Here is a 17803-nt window from a genome sequence, read left to right as displayed (position 1 = left end):
TCAGCGCTACCCCCCAGAGTTGAATAGTCAAATGTGTGGGCCCATCGATTCAACAACCCAGATTATTTCTGGGGTGTAACCACAGGATCCCGCCTCACATTTTTTCACCCTCCAGAGGAAGGTGGGGACCACCCACCACGTCACAACTCCACCAGCACCATTTTTCAACAGAGCGATGGAAGCAAAGGTAAAACAATAACTTCCTCACCTCTGCTCCTGTTCACCTGTCACCTTCATCACCCAATCTTCCTCCGCAATGTGTCCCCCTTGTGATGTCATCTGATGTCAGTTGACCGTTTCCCCTCTCCGCCTATAAAAACCCTTCTCGCTCCAAATTTTTGAATTTGTTTTTCTTTCCCAGTGCAAACTCCTCCCGTCGTTCGTCCGTCTGCAACGCCATTCAATCACCAAGCTGGTCTGGATCTCCCCTTCAACGTCGTTTTAAGTTGTCGTCGAGCCAATCAAGTAACTTGTCAATCCCCTCCACCTGCGAATTGTTTTGATAGTTGTTTAAAATGAAGAAAGCATCCCCCAAGGACCCCAAAGCTTGAGAAGCCAAACCCTCCTCCAATGTCGAACCGCTCATGGACACGGAGGCACAAATTCAGACCCCTTTGTTCTTACCACCTGTCAGACCTCTGGTTCAACATGTATGGCCACCACGTCAGAGGAGAGGACCCGCTCCGTGTAGTTGATTCAGGGTTATATTATCAGATCGCCCCTTTTGTGCATCATTTCCCTGAGTTCATTTCTTGGTTAACTACTGCTTACATAGAAGAAAAGAATTGTTTTGTTTCTTCCACTAGAGCCAAAATCCTAGAGGTGACCCCAGAGTTGATCCAAAAAGCTCTAATTTACCCAAGCTCCCTTGAACCCCAGCAATTCACAGAAACCACTCTAGTTTATAATTATACTACCCTTTCAATTGCTAAACAACAATCCTTTCTACAAATGGTCTTAGCCCCTGGCTTGCAGTCCTTGCCCATTGTTGATAGTTTCCCAATAACTATCTTTTCTGAGTCTGTGCAGCCTATTGTCTATAATTGCTCATCTTTTTGGGGATGATAATGCCAATATGGCCAATAAAGCATCCCTAGGATTTCTAAGGGAGATGATGTAACCAGACCATCTGTTTGACATACCTTTTTACTTGGCCGAGTCCATAAAATTCCAATTATGCCATTTTCCTACCACCTCATACTTCAGGTATTATTCTCTATTGTTCTATTTGTTTATGTATACCCATGTGGATGAGTTTGAGTGCTTGGGTCTCAGTCTGATGGCCCCAAATAAACAGAGGAAGTTGGTTTTTGACTGGGATGTTGTTGTTAGGAGGAGACCAAATAATGATGGCTATTCCTAGTTCATATCCTCCTACATGGCCATTGCTTATAAAATTATTCATAATGTTTCCCCTCCAAGAATCCTCCCTCAAGAAAAGCAATCCTTCAACTGAGTAAGGACACCAGGGTGGGAGACTGGTATCTATTTGAGGATTACACAGAGATTAGGGTATATGGGTGTGAGGTTCCTCCTTACCGCTTGCCTGTATTCATGCTATGAGGATATTCACCCTTGAGTTCATTAGACAGAGTCTTAATGTGGACCAAGTCCACTTTGTCCCTGCCAAAAAGGGATATATGTTCAAGTTGGGTAAGCCTATAGGGCCTTTTATTGTTAACTCCAGACAAGCCTTCCTGGCAACTGAGGAATTACTAAAACAAAAGAATTTTGATACGGGAAATGTCCGGCATTATGATCCTCATGGTCTCATTGCGAAGAAAAGGAAAAGCATAAAGGCTTCAACTTATGAGCACGAATGTAGGCATGATCTTGAATGGAAGGCTAACCTTGATTCATGGCCTATTAACACAGAGATGGAGATCGAGACTCCAGCAACAAAGGACAAGGCATAGAAAAAGGACCATTGATGAAACAAGGGATGTAGAAATGGAAGATGTACACACCAAAAAAAAGCCCAAGACCCAAGAGATAGAAGAAGAAGAAATTGAGACTAGGTTGGTGGAGACAAAACCAGACCAACTAGGCTTCTAGGTGACTTTGGAAGACCCACTGCAAGTTGCTGCCTTATCATCCTCAAAGGTAGCCATTCTGAGTTCAGCAGGAAGTGCAACTACAGTTGAGCCTAGTTGGCCTACTAGAAAGGCCATTGAAGAAAGGAACAAGAAAATAAGGGAGAAGATGCAGCAGAAAATTGTTGATTTTTTAGTAGCTTGGGAGGTACTCCAAGCCCTAGGGTTCACGGTTTGGAGGGAAAAGCACCACAAGGGTCACTTGTGGGCTTGGAACCCAAGTGGGGTTTTGCACCCATCAAGATTTGGGCCAAAACCATTAGCATGTTTTGACATGTGATGGATGAGGATGATAACTCTTGTCGAGACGAATCTGACACAACGAAGATCATCTGATTCCGAGTTGTAGAAATGGTGTTATCAATTTTTGAAGTTGTGAAGTGGGTTTGCACCAAATGAGTTAAGGTCTGCTTAAGTTTAGTAAGCCCCTTGATAGCTGGTCAAGCCCATGAAGAAAAAAGCTTTGCATGGTCTGAAACAAGCACATTGGGCATGGCACATCAAGATTTACAAATATTTGGATGAACAGGGGTTCCATCAGAGTTCTTCAGATTCCAATATGTATGTCAAAAGAGTTGGCAATGATACCACTTCCAGTCATCTATGTAAATGATATCATTATTACAAGCAGTGAGGAACAGGTAACTGAACAGATCAAATATAGTATAAGAAAAACTTTTGATGTGACTGATCCAATGTTGCACGAAGCGGGAGCGAAGCGGAAGCGCGAAGCGGAAGCGCGGAGCGCGGAAGCGTCATTTTCCAAAAATCTAGGGAGCGAAGCGTCCGCGGAAGCGTCTGCTATATATATATATATTTTTATATATTTTTTTGCATTTATACTCAAAACAAACATCCCAAATACCAAATTAATTGTAGAAGACATGAAAACATGCATATTTTTGCATAAATCAAGATAGATATGGCATCCATGATTCCATTGTAGTTACTAGTATGTACAACAATCATCTATATTCTAGCTATTACAAACATACATCAAATTTTTAAGCATATTATAAAACATAAAACTATAAAAAGTATTAACCCGCGTATATGAAGACCTAGACCTTGCTGTAGCAAAACCGTGAATTGTAGGAGGCTTGAGGAGGAACCTTAAGGCTTAAGCCCCACCAGCAGTACATTGAATACCTAGTAGATCAGCATAGGTGGAAGCATAGTTGGACATAAGATCACAGTGATTTGAAGCAAGGTAAGGGCAACAAACTACATTAGCAAGAATTGCAGACTTTACAAGGAAGTCTCTCAGATCTACTCTCACAGTGTATTGATAATTTGATATTGCACCTCTGGAATAATTGGACGTTCGTTATATGGCTATGCTCTTGCTCCTGGTATGATTTACCAATAGTGTCATATGATCATTGGCATATGCTTCAGTATGATTCTTTGCATTATGACATTTGTTCATGACATCAATTCAATATGGACATGTCACTTGCTTCAGTCATATATATGTTATCGTTTCTCATATAGATCAATATTGGTATGGCTTCCCAATATTGGCAATGATGGGTATAAACCTATAAGCAGAGACTTCTTCATTCTTATATGCACTTAGCATTATGTATGGATATCACTGCTCAAATAGCTTGAGTATGGTATTGCTATGTTCTAATTACAGCAGTATATGAATATATAGAAGTGCATCCATCAGTTCAGTAGATGACTGCGCTTCCGGTTGCGCCACGCAATCCGCCCTTTTTCAATGTATATTCATTGAGTTGACATTGTATTCAGAGCAGTAAGACCGTATATTCAGGCTACAATGCTCAAGTTATATGGTATTAGGAATCCTATATGAGAATGATGTCATATTGGTGGGTTGCGTCCAGGTTGCGTCCAGGTTGCGTCCAGGTTGCGTGCAGGTTGCGTCCAGGTTGCGTCCAGGTTGCGCGATTCCGGGGGGCCGCAACCTCAAATGGCAGGAATCGTTTTTTTAACCCGGAATCGCGCCACCTCAAAAACGGAATCGCGCTTCCAGTGTGGATTCCGGGACGCTTCGCTCCGATCCGCGATTCTGGGTTTGGATCCGGCGGGGGGGGGGCGATTCCTGCAACACTGGACTGATCTAAAGTCTTCTACACTAGTGTCTAGGCATAGAAGTTTGGCAAACAAGAATCAGCATTTTTGTCTCACAAAAAAATATGCTAGGAGTTTGCTTGACAAGTTCAGAATGACAGATTGCAAAATCTCGTCTACACCTATCAAGAAAGGTCTGAAACTTTCAGCCAAAACTGACTCTAAGGTAATTAACGAGTCAGTATACAAGAAACTAGTGGGCAGCTTGATATCTTGCAGCCACTAGACCTTATATGAGTTTCATTCTGAGCTTCATTTCCAGATTCACGACAACACCAAAAGTAGAGCACCGGACTGAAGCTGCTCTCAACTGCAGCAAAGAAAGTGCTGACATATGTGAAAGGAACACTTGACTTTAGCATTTTGTACAGCAGAAGCAAAGACTCAGCTATGTGGGTATACAGATTCAGATTGGGCAGCTTTTGTTCGATGATAGAAAATCCACTTCCAGATATGTCTTCAGCCTTGGCACAAGTGCAGTCCATGGACCAGCAAGAAGCAGCATGCAGTAGCCCTTTCATCAACAGAAGCAAACATATTGAGGGGAAATGAAAGGAGAAAGGAAGCCAATTTGGCTCAGGAGGATTTCAAATATGCAGATGCAACAAACAGAGCAAACACCCCTGTTATGTGAAAATCAAAGGGTGATGAAACTTTCCAAAAGTCCAGTCATCCATGACTGTACCAAACATGTTAATATACACTACCACTTCATCAGACAGCCTGTAGAAGATGGATCTATCGAGCTACAATACTCTCTCACAGAGGATCAAACTACAGACATTCTTACCAAGCCATTGGGTCCTGAAAAATATGTAATATCCAAGATAAGTTTGGTGTAGTTAAGAGATTAACCATAAAGGGAGGGTATTAAAGTAAATATTAGTTTAATAATGGTTAATTAGGCACTAAACTTGGGCATTAATAACATCAATTGGACTTTAGCTTATTTTATGCATTTTATGTCTTATTTCACTTTGGCGTCTGTCTCGGTCTATCCCACATTCATAAAGTGGACTGACTCGACTCCATTGCCACCTATACAAGAAAACTTTTGTTTTCATACTATTCACTAAACAGAAATAACTCTTTTGAGTTTTCTTGGTTTCTTTATGTGCTCGGTTTCTGTAACACAGACTCAGACCTCGATGAAAGGATTTCTACACTAGGGTAGCAACCTTAAAGCCATGCCTTGGGGAAAAATAAGCAGACTTTCAGGAGACAATGGCACACTATTTTAGACCCTCTTGCATAGAGAATAGGTAATGAAAATTCCTGATTATATCTTGTGTACCCCATACCTCATCATCTTTGTCAGATGTTCCACGTACCTGCAGAGGCAGCAGTGAAAGAAGCCCACTTATTGTCATCAGACTAAATCTAAGAATAACTGAATGAAAATAAGCACAGTTACATAGTACTAAATGATAAGATAAAGGCACTATAAACATTACATCTCCAATATCTTCATTCTCCGCAGTTCCATATCGAAAAGCTTCAGCTAAATTATTTGTCATTGCTGATATATCATAATCTCTATCACGAAATTCATCTTCATCATTGTCCAAATTCCGCTCCTGTATTGTAGTTGGGCGGCTGCACTCATATTCATTTGTAGTCAGAAAATGTGAAATAAAGCAGTGCAAAAGAGAAATAAAAGCCTAATATTTTAAAACACGAAGAATATAAATACAGAGAATCTAAATAGATAATCATTAAAAAATATAAAATGCACCTAGTAAATTTAACAAACACTGAAAGTTGAAACAGATAGACAAGAGTGAAAGTAGAAATAAATCAATTAGATTCATTCTGTAAAGATATATCCATGCAGCTAAAGCCTGTAACTCTTTAATTAAAAATAAGCGTTTCTTTGATGGTCTCCACAGCAAAGTCAAATTCCAAAATATATAATATGTGTAGAAGAAACAAGCAAATAATTATGATATCCAAGAAAGGGCAATAGCAAACATTAGAACAGTAAAAATCACCTTGAAAGCACATTGAAACCAAGTTCCCATAGAATATCCCAACTAACAACCACTACCACATCCCACAAACTCGGATCATATATCTAAAAAACCAAATAAAGTGAGCTGGAAGCAGAAAAGAGACCGAAGTCTATAGACTGAAGATCCTTGTACAGAAAATGTGGAGTACATAGAATATCTGCTGGAACAAATATCTTATACCCTGATAGGCTGCCAGCTACAAGTCTGTAGTGCAACTATTATCAAGAATAAACCTGGCCAGTCAGATGGGGCCAGGTGCAAGTCCCTTGGTGAATTTGGAAGAATAGATACCCCCCATCATGGCATCACAGTCATGGCATCATAGCCAATGAGTGCTTTCATGACATGTCTTGCTTCCGTTGGTTGTGAGACATAACAGCATCATTGTAATAAATTCTCATATATGCCACTACAATGTTTCCCAGAAGCACCTAAAATAATAAAAATATTAATAATTATAATGTTCAACACTACACTGCGTGGGAGTAACTCTGTTCCACACCTGAATCATGCCCCAAGCAGAACCCCCGAAGAAACCTCGAAAGCACACATCTGGGTCCCTTCCGCCCCAGAGCATGTTCCTAAGGATTATAATGTGTCCCCTCATTCTGTGGGAAGCACTCCAGCACTAAGGAATTGGGCCCAGGGAAATCCTAGGGCAGCTTTCAAAGAAAAAAGGGTGAATTTCGCATGTCTTTCAACTGTTGATGTTTGTAGCTCAGGGGGGTACTTCTGCACAGGACTAAGTGTCTAGGCATCCAGAAGTTGCCTAAAGTCTCCTTAGAACACTTGTTCAAGCATGAGCAAGTTGTTTTTGTAACTTAGACTAAGTTAGATTTAGGAAAAGCACATAATCATTATGTTGGCTTATTGAGCTAAAGTAAACTTAGGAAAAGTAGAGTAAATTTCTTTAGTGATTATGTTTTAATTTCAGCCCTTGATCTCAAGTGAGACAAGATCTAATCTCAGTCATCAATCACATTGGAGATTAGGATTAGGGATTTAGCTCAATGTAATGTTATAAAAAACAACACTAAGGAGTGGGAGAAGACACCATACAGTAGTACAAGATTGAGAGAGGAATCTTGGTGAGCAAGTTGTTTTTGTAACTTAGCCTAAGATAGACAAAGGAAAAGCACATAATTATTATGCTGGCTTATTGAGCTAAAGTAAACTAAACTAAATTACTCTAGTGATTATGTTTTAATCTCAACCCTTGATCTCAAGTGAGACGGGATCTAATCTCAAAAGTCGATAAATTTGGTGATTAGGGTTAGGTATTTAGCTCAATGTAATGTTATAAAAGCAAGGCCAAGGAGGGGGAGAAGACACCATACAGCAGCACAAGACTAAGAGAGGTGTTTCAACAAGTGTGATACTCAAGTGTGCGAGATCCGAGGAAGGGGGCAGTTGTAACAAACAAAGGTCACATACTTCAAAAGTTAAATACTCAAGAAGATTTGGAATATGAAGATCTCCATTGAAAATACAAGAATATGTATTAAAATGTATGAATGATCAGTGTTGATAATATCGCCGATATTTCGGCGATATTCGTAAATATCGCGCGATTTTGGCGAAAACGAAATTTCGGCTGGAAAATAGCGCGATATTTTCATGTTTTTAAAATCTCGCGAGATTTCCGAAATTGCGGCGATATTTTCATAAATATCGCGCCACGACTGTAAATATCGCGGGTTAGGTTTAATGTGGTTATAAAATGGTTATAGTGTTTTGGTGAACCCGTCACTTTGTTAATGTTTTCGTTGCTGGAGAGAGACGGAACCGGTGGCGGTCGGTGCTGCGAAGGAGGGTTTACCCGGTGCAATCGTCCGAGTCCCGACGTCTTGACTCTTCGCTGTTCAATAATACAACCGTCCAGCCGTCAACGCAACGCTGCAGCCTAAGGTATTCAAGATTGTCTTGTTCACAACTTCGATTGTGAACAAGACTATAACACTTGTCATCGATATAAAGGGTTTATATATTGTTGAACAGACCATAAGAGATGTTGAGTCTGCCATTCCTAGAGTACTGCCTCATATAACAAATCTGATGTCACAAATAATAGTGAAGTTTATAATAACTTCAGATCTTCAAACTTCCAGGAGGATCATTCCTTTCAAAATCTTTGCTTACAGAAATGTCTTCAACAGAATCTCTGTTCTGCTACCTAAAGCTTAGTATAGAAGATTTCTGGCACTCTCAAGTTAATACTACCATAATCCTCACAGCCATAGGGTTTATCTATATACCACACAACCATAAGGTTTCTCTGCACATGTAAAAGGGTCCTTTGCATTCAGATATATCTGCTATACTGTCCAGACTCCAAACATATCAAGGTTACTGTTAGCAAGATCACTGTCTGTATGGTAATAAGTTATAACAAGGTCACTGTCATGTCACAACAACTATCATTACAGTCATCAGGTCACTATGTCAAGATTACTGCTGTCATGCTGCCATTAATTACTTTCATCAAGATCTTGTTATAGAAGGTTGCTACCCAGTTCACAGGTCACTGACATAATCCTTCATCAAGGACTCTTGCCATGAACACAATCATGCCTTCAAGTCACCAACACAACGCCAAAGTCACCGTCAAAGGTAACTGCCTTATGAGGTTACTGTCACACTGTCATGACTCATGAGTCTCAACATGCATGTAACCAACAGAATTTGGTCAAACCCTGTAGCATCCAACCCAACATCAACAAATCTGTTCTCAGTTCTTGAAAACACTAATCCTTTTTTGGGGGCTTAAAAGTTAACACGTCATGTTTTGCTAGTACTCTTTCCTGATGCCTTCTTGTATTGGACCATCTAAAGCAGCCTCCAATATCATGATGTTTATGGCTGCAATTCACATTAAAAACTTGATGTGTTGATTTTATTTTACATCAACTCTTATTTCACCTCCTACAATTACTTGTCTACCTTATTAAAATCCCCTCTCAACACTCATTTAGCCTCAGAAAGATTGTTAGTGAACCAATATTAGAAGAATAGATGAAGCATAATCCCATGTTTTGGCCTGAGATTAGGAAAGTTGCCTTCCCACTCTACCATATTGAAATCTTTCACAACAGTTGCCCTCCCACTCTACCATATTGAAATCTTTCCCAACAGTTGCTTATCCTCAGAAGATAGCATATAAGCCAACATTAGAAGCATAAATATAAATGCTTTTATTATCCTCAATGTATACAGTTACACTGCCTGTAGCAGCCAAATCGCAGTCCTCTAACGCTGTTATTGAATATATTTATATTTTATGATTTTAATGTCTTTTGACTCTTTTCTACATAGCTTGACTAGGGTCCTTTGTGTGAAGATTGCAGATTGTAGAACTTTGTTAAAGTTTAGTCCATTTGTCTTTGAAGAATGAGGATTTGATATTGAGACCTGCACCCATGGAATTTCGTAAATTCGTATTACTTATTAAGTTATTAAGTTACTAATTCCAAATTTTTTTTGGTGCTGTAGGTTTCCTTTTGAGTTAGCCCACTACAAAATACAAATATGCCAAAAAACTTGGACCCATTTTGGGAGTATGGGATCCCTGATGGTGGGACAAATCGTGCATATCTTTCATGCAAATTGTGTGGGGACAAGATGACAGGTGGGGTTACACGACTGAAATACCATCTTGCTAGACTCCCTGGACATGATGTTGGCATTTGTAAAGTTTCTAGTCCGGAGCTTATACGAAAAGCTCTTGAGGCAATTGAAGAAAAGGACAGAAAGAAGGAAGAGGCGGAAAGAAACAAAGCTGAACGTGCAGATAGATCTTTTGGGATATCTTCTCCTGATTTTGATGTTCAGGGTAGTGGCCCTACTGGCCCTAGTGGGAGGGGCTCCACAACTGGCACACCATCACATGCTAGCGCTACTGCTAGTGTGAATGCGAGGTCATCATTTTTTGTTCCACGAACAGGAGCTGGAGCACAACCTGGCATAAAATCGCTTTATAAAAAAAAGGAGAAGGAAGAAGCAGATAGAGTCATGGGGAGGTGTATTTATTGGAGCGACTTACCTCTCAGCATCACAAAAACCAATCCATTTTGGCAACCAATGTGTGATGCTATTGCTGTTGTGGGCCCAGGGTACAAAAGTGCCACATATGAGGAGTTGCGGGGGCCAATTCTTCAAGCAGAAAAAGAGGACATCAACTCTAGATTGGCGGAGTTGAAACAGACATGGGAAGTCACTGGATGCACAGTGATGTCTGATGGTTGGACAGATAGGAAGGGTAGGACCCTTCTAAATTTCTTGGTACATTGTCCTAAAGGTACCATGTTTATTAAATCGTTGGATGCATCAGAACATATCAAAGATGCAGCAACGATATGTGAGTTGTTAGATGGGTTCATTCAGGAGATTGGTGTGCAGAATGTGGTGCAAGTCGTAACAGACAATGCAGCTAATTATGTGTCTGCCGGCAGAATGCTTATGGAGAGGCATCCCACATTGTTCTGGACTCCATGTGCAGCGCATTGTCTTGATTTGTTGCTTGAGGATATGGGGAAACTCTCCTTCATCAAGGAGGCAGTTGATATGGCTAGGAGCATCCCCAAGTTTATTTATAACCATGCTTTTGTTCTTAGCCTTATGAGGAGGTACACTAAAAACAAGGAGTTGCGGCGTCCTGCCATCACACGTTTTGCCACAACCTTTATTACTCTCCAGTCTTTGCTTCGATGTCAGTTCGAGTTGAAGCAAATGTTTGTGTCTGATGATTGGCGTGGTTGTAGATACAGCAGGAGACCTGATGGGAGAGCCATTGAAAAAATGGTGTACTCTGAGACATTTTGGCGTGGAGTACAAGAAGCATGTGCAGTTAGCGAACCTATAGTAAAGGTTCTTAGATTGGTGGATGGAGAGAAGCCTGCAATGCCTTATTTGTATGAGGGCATGGATAGGGCCAAGGAGGCCATTCGTTCCTATTATGCAGACAAGGGTTCTGCTGGCCTTAATAGGCAGATGATGTTATGGGATGTGATCGATAGTCGGTGGACAGGGATGCTTCATCAACCCATTCATGCAGCAGCACTCTTCCTCAACCCTGCATTTGCATACAAATGCAAATTTCGTTTTGATGGCGAGGTGATGGAAGGGCTCCATTCCTGTATTGAGAGGATGGTACCTGATTCTGAGCTTCGTCGCAAAATCATCCGCGAGATACATAGTTATCAGGATTGTGTTGGCCTATTTGGCTTTGATGATGCCATTAAGGGAAGGGACCTCTTCATGCCACGTAAGTGACAAGTCATCACTCATTAGAAATTAGAAATTTGAATTTAATTATGTTTTAACTTTTAACTTTTAACTTTTAAGTTTTTGAATTTTTTATTTCATTATTTTGTTGTAGATCTTTGGTGGCGAAGCTATGGTGCAAGGGTACCAAATTTGCAAAATTTGGCTATACGAATCTTGAGTCAAACATGTAGCTCTTCAGGGTGTGAGCGCAATTGGAGTGTATTTGAGAAAATACACGCCAAAAAGCGCAACAGGTATAACTTTGAACTCAAGCCTTCAGTTGAGCAATTACACTTATTGTAATTTTTAGTTTTTAATTTATGACCTTCAAGTGTCAAGAGTCAAGAGTCAAGACTCATTACTTTTTTTGACACTCTTACAGGTTGGAGTTCGCACGCCTCAACGATTTGGTGTATGTGCATTACAACATCCGACTTCGAGTGAGGCAAATAGAATCACCAGTGGATCCAGATGCCATTTCCTTAGACAATATTGATGTATTGTCTCCGTGGAGGGTGGAGTCTCAGGAGCCCATATTGGAGGAGTCACCTTCATGGTTGGAGGAGCCAGTGGCAGATGATCCATTAGAGCAGGGGCAGCAAGAGGAGGACTCGGAGTCAGAGGAGCAACAGCACTTAGAGGAGGAGCAGGAGGAGCTGGAGGAGGACACTGCGGGAGCATCAGCATAAACACCATCTACTATAGATATAGGAGAGCATAGCTCCATGCCTATCACTCATTATTTGACATTAGGTGCAGAGGCAGTGTCAGGGCCTTCTACTACTAGGGGCAGGCCTGACAAACAGCCCATCATGTTTTCCCGTAAAAGGGGGAGAGGGCAGTAGATAGATAGCTGCTAGTTTTATTTGTTATGCTACATGTAACTCATGATGATGAGATACTTTTATTATTATATGTGATGTTATTTTGTATTGGTTCTCCACATTTGAGTCCTTGAATGGAAAATTATCAGGGATTAGCACGATTTGGTATCGCCTTTGATATATCATTTCTATTTGACATCATATATATCAGTGTTTTCTTCATATTTATGTGCCAATGTGTTTATTTCATGTTGTTATTGCTTTATATGTTTAAAAATCTGAAAAAAATGAATATAGTATGCATTTTTTATGCTTGCTTTTGTTGTTTAAATTCTGAACATGAAGATGTTGCTTTAAAAATTAAAATAGTTTCTTGAGTGTTTGCTGGGCACTGTATAGTTATACTCATTTAATGCCAATTTTTTGTTTTTTTTGTGCCCTAGGTTTGAATTAGTTCACTACAAATGTCAAATATGCCAAAAGCTTTGGACCCATTTTGGGAGTATGGGGAGGCTGTTGGTGGGGCAAATCAGGCATATATATCATGCAACTTGTGTGGGACCAAGATGTCAGGAGGGATTACACGATTGAAATACCATCTGGCTAAACTCTCTGCATATGATGCAGATGTCATGCCTTGTATGGTTTCTAGTGCAGAGGTTATACAAAAAGCTCGTGAAGCAATTGCTGAACAAGACAGAAAGAAAGCTGCTAGGGAGAGGCCAATGGTCTCAGATAGATAGCTGCTAGTTTTATTTGTTTTGCAACTTTTGCTACATATAAGTTTATAACTCATGATGATGAAATACTTTTAAAGTTTTATATATGTGATGTTGTTTTGTTTGAGTCCTTGATTGGACAATTATCACTATCAGTGATCAGCAGGATGTGTGATGTTATTTTAATTTTTGTTTGAGTCCTTGATTGGACAATTATCAATTTATCACTATCAGGGATCAGCAGGATTTGGTATCGCCTTTGAAGTTTGATGTATCATTTCTATTTGACATCATATATATCAGTGTTTTCTTCATATTTATGTGCCAATGTGTTTAGTTCATGTTGTTATTGCTTTATATGTTTAGAAATCTGAAAAAAAATGAATATATTATGCATTTTTTATGCTTGCCGATATTTGCCGATATTTTGCCGATATTTTCGCCGATATTTCCGATAAGATATTTTCCGGACCCTCGCCGATATTTTCCCGATACCGATATTATCAACACTGTGAATGATAATGATGTACAAATGGGAATGAGGGCCTGCTTATAAGTTATATATCCTAGGCAAGTACCTCTTCACCAACAGTTATGTCCTTAGGGGCATACCTCTTCATTAACTTATTAATACTTTATCATTATTTATGATGTGTTATTATTATTTATATTTACATTATTTATATCTATATTTTATTCATAACATTGCCTTCCTCCTCAAAAAGCTTTGTCCTCAAAGCTTGCTGATAAAAAGGCTTGATCTCTTTTTCTGTTTCGAACGTTTTCTCATCTTGGAACTGTCATCTTTGTTGATACAAGTTGATATGATCCTTATGAAATTGTCACATGGAGGAAGGATCTGACCATCCTAAATTAATCTTTTGTGGAATATTTTGGTTACTAGAAATTTGTAACAAAATGTCATCATAGGATTGGATTGAGCTTACTTCAATATTCTTTGGAACATCAGTTTGTTGTTTATGTTTTAAATGATACAAATAAGTAACTTGATTGAGTTGTCTACTCTCGTGATTCGGATGTCGATAAAGAATTCTTTTGGTTTGGCTTTCCCTTATTAGGCGTGGCAATTTTTTGATTTTCTTCTCGTACCGCAGTTGTTGAGTTAGGTACAAAATCTTTGTTTGGAATTTTCATCCTCTAAATTGCAACATGTGAGTGTATTTTTCCTTCAACTAACTTATCATCTTCTTGAGTTGTGGTATTTCACTGGTTCGGTATCCATTCCTTTATCTTCAACTGGAGTTGTTACGACTAGCGACTTCGATACTTCCTTTTGAATATAATGTTTTAACTTGTCTTTTACTGACTTCTTGTCCTTCTCAAGCTTCTTAATTTGTGTTAGTAATTTTTTGCCATGGTCCTTAAGTCAAAGGACTCCTTCATTTCTATCAACAATGATTTTGTCAATTTCATTTTGCATATTTTGTAGTGTTTTTACCTTCTTGAAAATATTACTTTTGAAATATCTTGTATGTCTTCTAGTGTTACTAAACTCGGCGTTAATGTAATATCTTGTAGTGTTATTTTTCTCTTTTTGTACGAAAATGTCAAAAACTTCATTTTCGTATTCAAGATGAAGGGAACCTAGGGTTTCCATCCAGGGCAAACCTAAAATAATGTCACCTTGCTCGCTCCATAGGATTTGAACTGAGAATTGTGATATGCATGTTTAATTGTAAATTGGTTATGTCATATTTTTTGTTGTCATAACAATTTACTGTTTCGATTATATTTGACAAGGGAATCACTAATTGGTTTGCGATTTTAGGTTTTATATAATTTTTATCTTCAATGGGAGAGATAGCGATAATAACATCTTTTCTCGCAATAGACCTTTTAATTCTAAATAGCATTGAGGCACAGTTATATGAAGTCTCTAGGAATTTTCTGGCCTTCATTTCCAAGTTAGACTCCATGTTATATTCGTTGATAATTTTGTTAAATGATACTTTACTGAGGGATTTATAGTTTTAACATGAGAAATCTACCTTTGCCAAATATAATAAGTCCCTTTTAAATATTAACACCTTTAGTCACTTTCTTTTTTCTTTTTTCTACAAACCTTATGCTTTATTAGCTTCTCATTTTTTGTGCTTCAAAACTCACATATATATATATATATATATATATATATATATATATATATATATATATATATATATATATATATTTAAATCTTAAATGAACTTTTATAATTACTTCAATAATTCACTTCACCTCAATAATTCTTCTTATAAATACCTTTCCACTTATAATTACCTTCAATTAATACATAACCACTTTAATATTCTTCTTAGTCACTTTATCTTATATAAAGATAACTTCCTCATATAAAAAATACCTCTCCTTTTTAATTATGAACCTTCTCCTTTTATATTTAAATAATCCGAGTTCCTTTTATATGTTGGCCCTTTTATGATATTTGGAAATATAATAATTTATTATCTTTTTTATTTTTTTTGTATTTTATTTTGTAACATTAATTCATATCCTTTAAACCTTTTTGTCACTTCACTTTTAATTTGCCTTTTAATTATGGGCTGCAAATGCGTCCATACGAATTTGGCAGTTGAAAGAACGTATCCGAACGAATTGAATGCAGAGAACCAATGTAATAGTAATTTAATTTATTAAGGCTTTATAAAAAAAAATTATAGCTAGTGAAATAAGGGTCATCGTGCAAATAGAGTAGCAATTACAGTGACAACGATTTGCTTGTACGGTTGAACTTATACAACAACGGAAACAACAGAACAATATAGTAGAATCAGTGGGGAAAATGTTTGCAAAAAATCGCGATTTAATCCTAAAAACACGATTTTTTGAACTAAATGATTTAATCCCCCGACTTTTTGGCAACATTTTCACAAAGGAAAAAATCGAGATTTTTTTGTTATACTCCCGATTTAATCGGGAGTTGACCCAAAAAGTCGGCCTCCCTTCCCAAGCAGCGGATAAAGAGATCCAAAGGTGAAAAAACTGTAAATTGAAGCTTCCATCCATGCATTTTCAAGTTATTGCATTGTATTGTTTGTCATACTTCTTGCGAGCATAGCAGTCTCATTTGTAATCTGTTAGTTTTGAGATTAAGATATGTTTTTGTTTTCCAAGGAAAAACAAATCTTTATACTTCATATTTCTAGTTCGAAAGCAAAGTATAAATTGGCTGCTAAGCCTCCAAGGTTTCAGTGATCCAAACTCTAATAGCCACTGCCCCTTCAAAAGATTACAAAAGTAGCAAAAGGACAGGCATACAACAGTCTTCCGTAGAAAGAACCCCACAACATCAAAAGCATTGTTACAATTGTTGAATGCTTCCAGAAGAAACAACAAAGAGGAGGTCATGAAGATCAAATAGCAACAACCTGCCCATAAAAAACAAAACCAGTGCCTCAAAAACGAACCCATTTTTCAGACAGGAACAAAGTCCCTATGAAATCTTGTGACAGCAAAGATCCTTCCTGCAATGAGAGCACGTTTTGAAAGGGAATCTTCTTTAGTGGTGAACTCCCTGTAAATGTGGGGAAAGGTTATGTATCAAAAGTGGATTTTACCTCCAAGAGTTTTTGAATAATAGATGCCAAGGCTAGGTTAGTAATCTAACATCTACTGTTTTCTCAAAAGATAAGCAGCTTGGAGTCACCAAGCATTAATTTTCACATCTACTGTGATACTCACTGTTAATTTTCGTTGGACCTACCACCTAACACCTTATTACCCAAGCAGATTACAATCTACTGAATAAATGCATGACTTATTTCTTAATACAATTAGCAGAAACAAAAATTAAAAGGGGAAGAGGATCTCGATGAATGATTAGTTGATGACTTTTAATGACTCATGATATCCATTTATTATATTTTTTGTTGATATTTTGACTCTTGAGAGTTGAGACTCAGACAGGACTCAAAATTCATGAGTTAATTCACTATTTTGATATGTGATGTAGCATTAGACTTCATATACATATTATATATTAGCTTTCTTTACATGTTTATGTGGAAATGCATTTATTTGATGTTGTGGATACTCTAGATGTTAAAAAAAATAAAAATAGAATGAATAATTTTGTGTTTTTTTAATTTTGCTGATTTTTTCAAAAAACTCCCGACTTTGACGAGTTTTTCAACTTTTGGACCCTTGCCGAATTAATCCCGACTTCGACTTTTCCACATTGGGTAGAATTGATGGTGGCTACGAAGGTACGACACTGCCACTGTAGCAACGCCGAGCAACAACAACAATTGCAAGGTTAGTTGGCAACAAGCATGACACTATCATGGGTTGGTTACACAAATTGTAGTGGCTAGGTAAAATGTTGTAGGCGGCAGACAAACTCGAGCAATGAAGGTAGCAACGTGTGGCGGAAGGTGCAGGACTCAGGAGGCAATGGTCATGGCGTCGGGGAGCAACTGCAGCTGCTATTCGCAGTGGTCGGTTAGTTGAGTGTTGGCAAATATACGTTTGGCGGAGGCACAATGTTGGCAGTATGCGACACAGCGGTGTGCCACAACGGATTAGTGAATGTCAATGTATAGTGTTGGTTGTGCAATGAGAACTAGATGGCGAAAATTGATATGTTATAGAAGAATTATGTTCGACAGCATTGGTACCAGCAGGGCTACGAGTGAGAGACAGCCTAACGACACCACAGTGCTAGAAGTCTACGTGAAGAGGTTGGGATTAGTTTATTTATAATTTATTACTATTTTTTTCTTTTATTTGATTTTTGTTAATCTTTCTTTTCTCTATATAAACCATAGTTTTAAAAA

General features: G+C 38.4%; 2 protein-coding genes across 3 annotated transcripts in view; one reads left to right on the top strand and one right to left on the bottom strand.

Moving 5' to 3' along the window:
- LOC149198647 (uncharacterized) overlaps positions 1-17803 on the bottom strand; it is a 313246-nt gene that overhangs the window by 33354 nt on the left and 262089 nt on the right. For both annotated transcript variants that reach the window (XM_089402093.1, XM_089402094.1), the window contains 2 exons: positions 5648-5789; positions 5495-5524 (listed from right to left, as the gene is read on the bottom strand). In XM_089402093.1, the coding sequence (XP_089258219.1) occupies positions 5495-5524; positions 5648-5789 (172 nt within the window). The remainder of the gene's footprint in view (positions 1-5494; positions 5525-5647; positions 5790-17803) is intronic.
- On the top strand, positions 9612-12152 carry LOC149198648 (uncharacterized). Its single transcript, XM_089402095.1, has 2 exons — positions 9612-11721; positions 11850-12152. Exon 1 carries the CDS (start codon positions 9731-9733, stop codon positions 11471-11473), a length of 1743 nt encoding a protein of 580 aa, XP_089258221.1. The 5' UTR covers positions 9612-9730; the 3' UTR covers positions 11474-11721; positions 11850-12152.

Source organism: Pinus tabuliformis, chromosome 2_1 (assembly GCF_031772625.1).
Source record: "Pinus tabuliformis cultivar Carrire ecotype Pingquan chromosome 2_1, CPIR1, whole genome shotgun sequence".
In the NCBI taxonomy this organism is placed as follows: Eukaryota; Viridiplantae; Streptophyta; class Pinopsida; order Pinales; family Pinaceae; genus Pinus; species Pinus tabuliformis.
This window is presented reverse-complemented; position numbering and strand designations above follow the sequence as displayed.

Bases quoted from the DNA above. Each gene is read 5' to 3' on its own strand.
- LOC149198648 (XM_089402095.1), top strand. From the start codon at position 9,731: ATGCCAAAAAACTTGGACCCATTTTGGGAGTATGGGATCCCTGATGGT.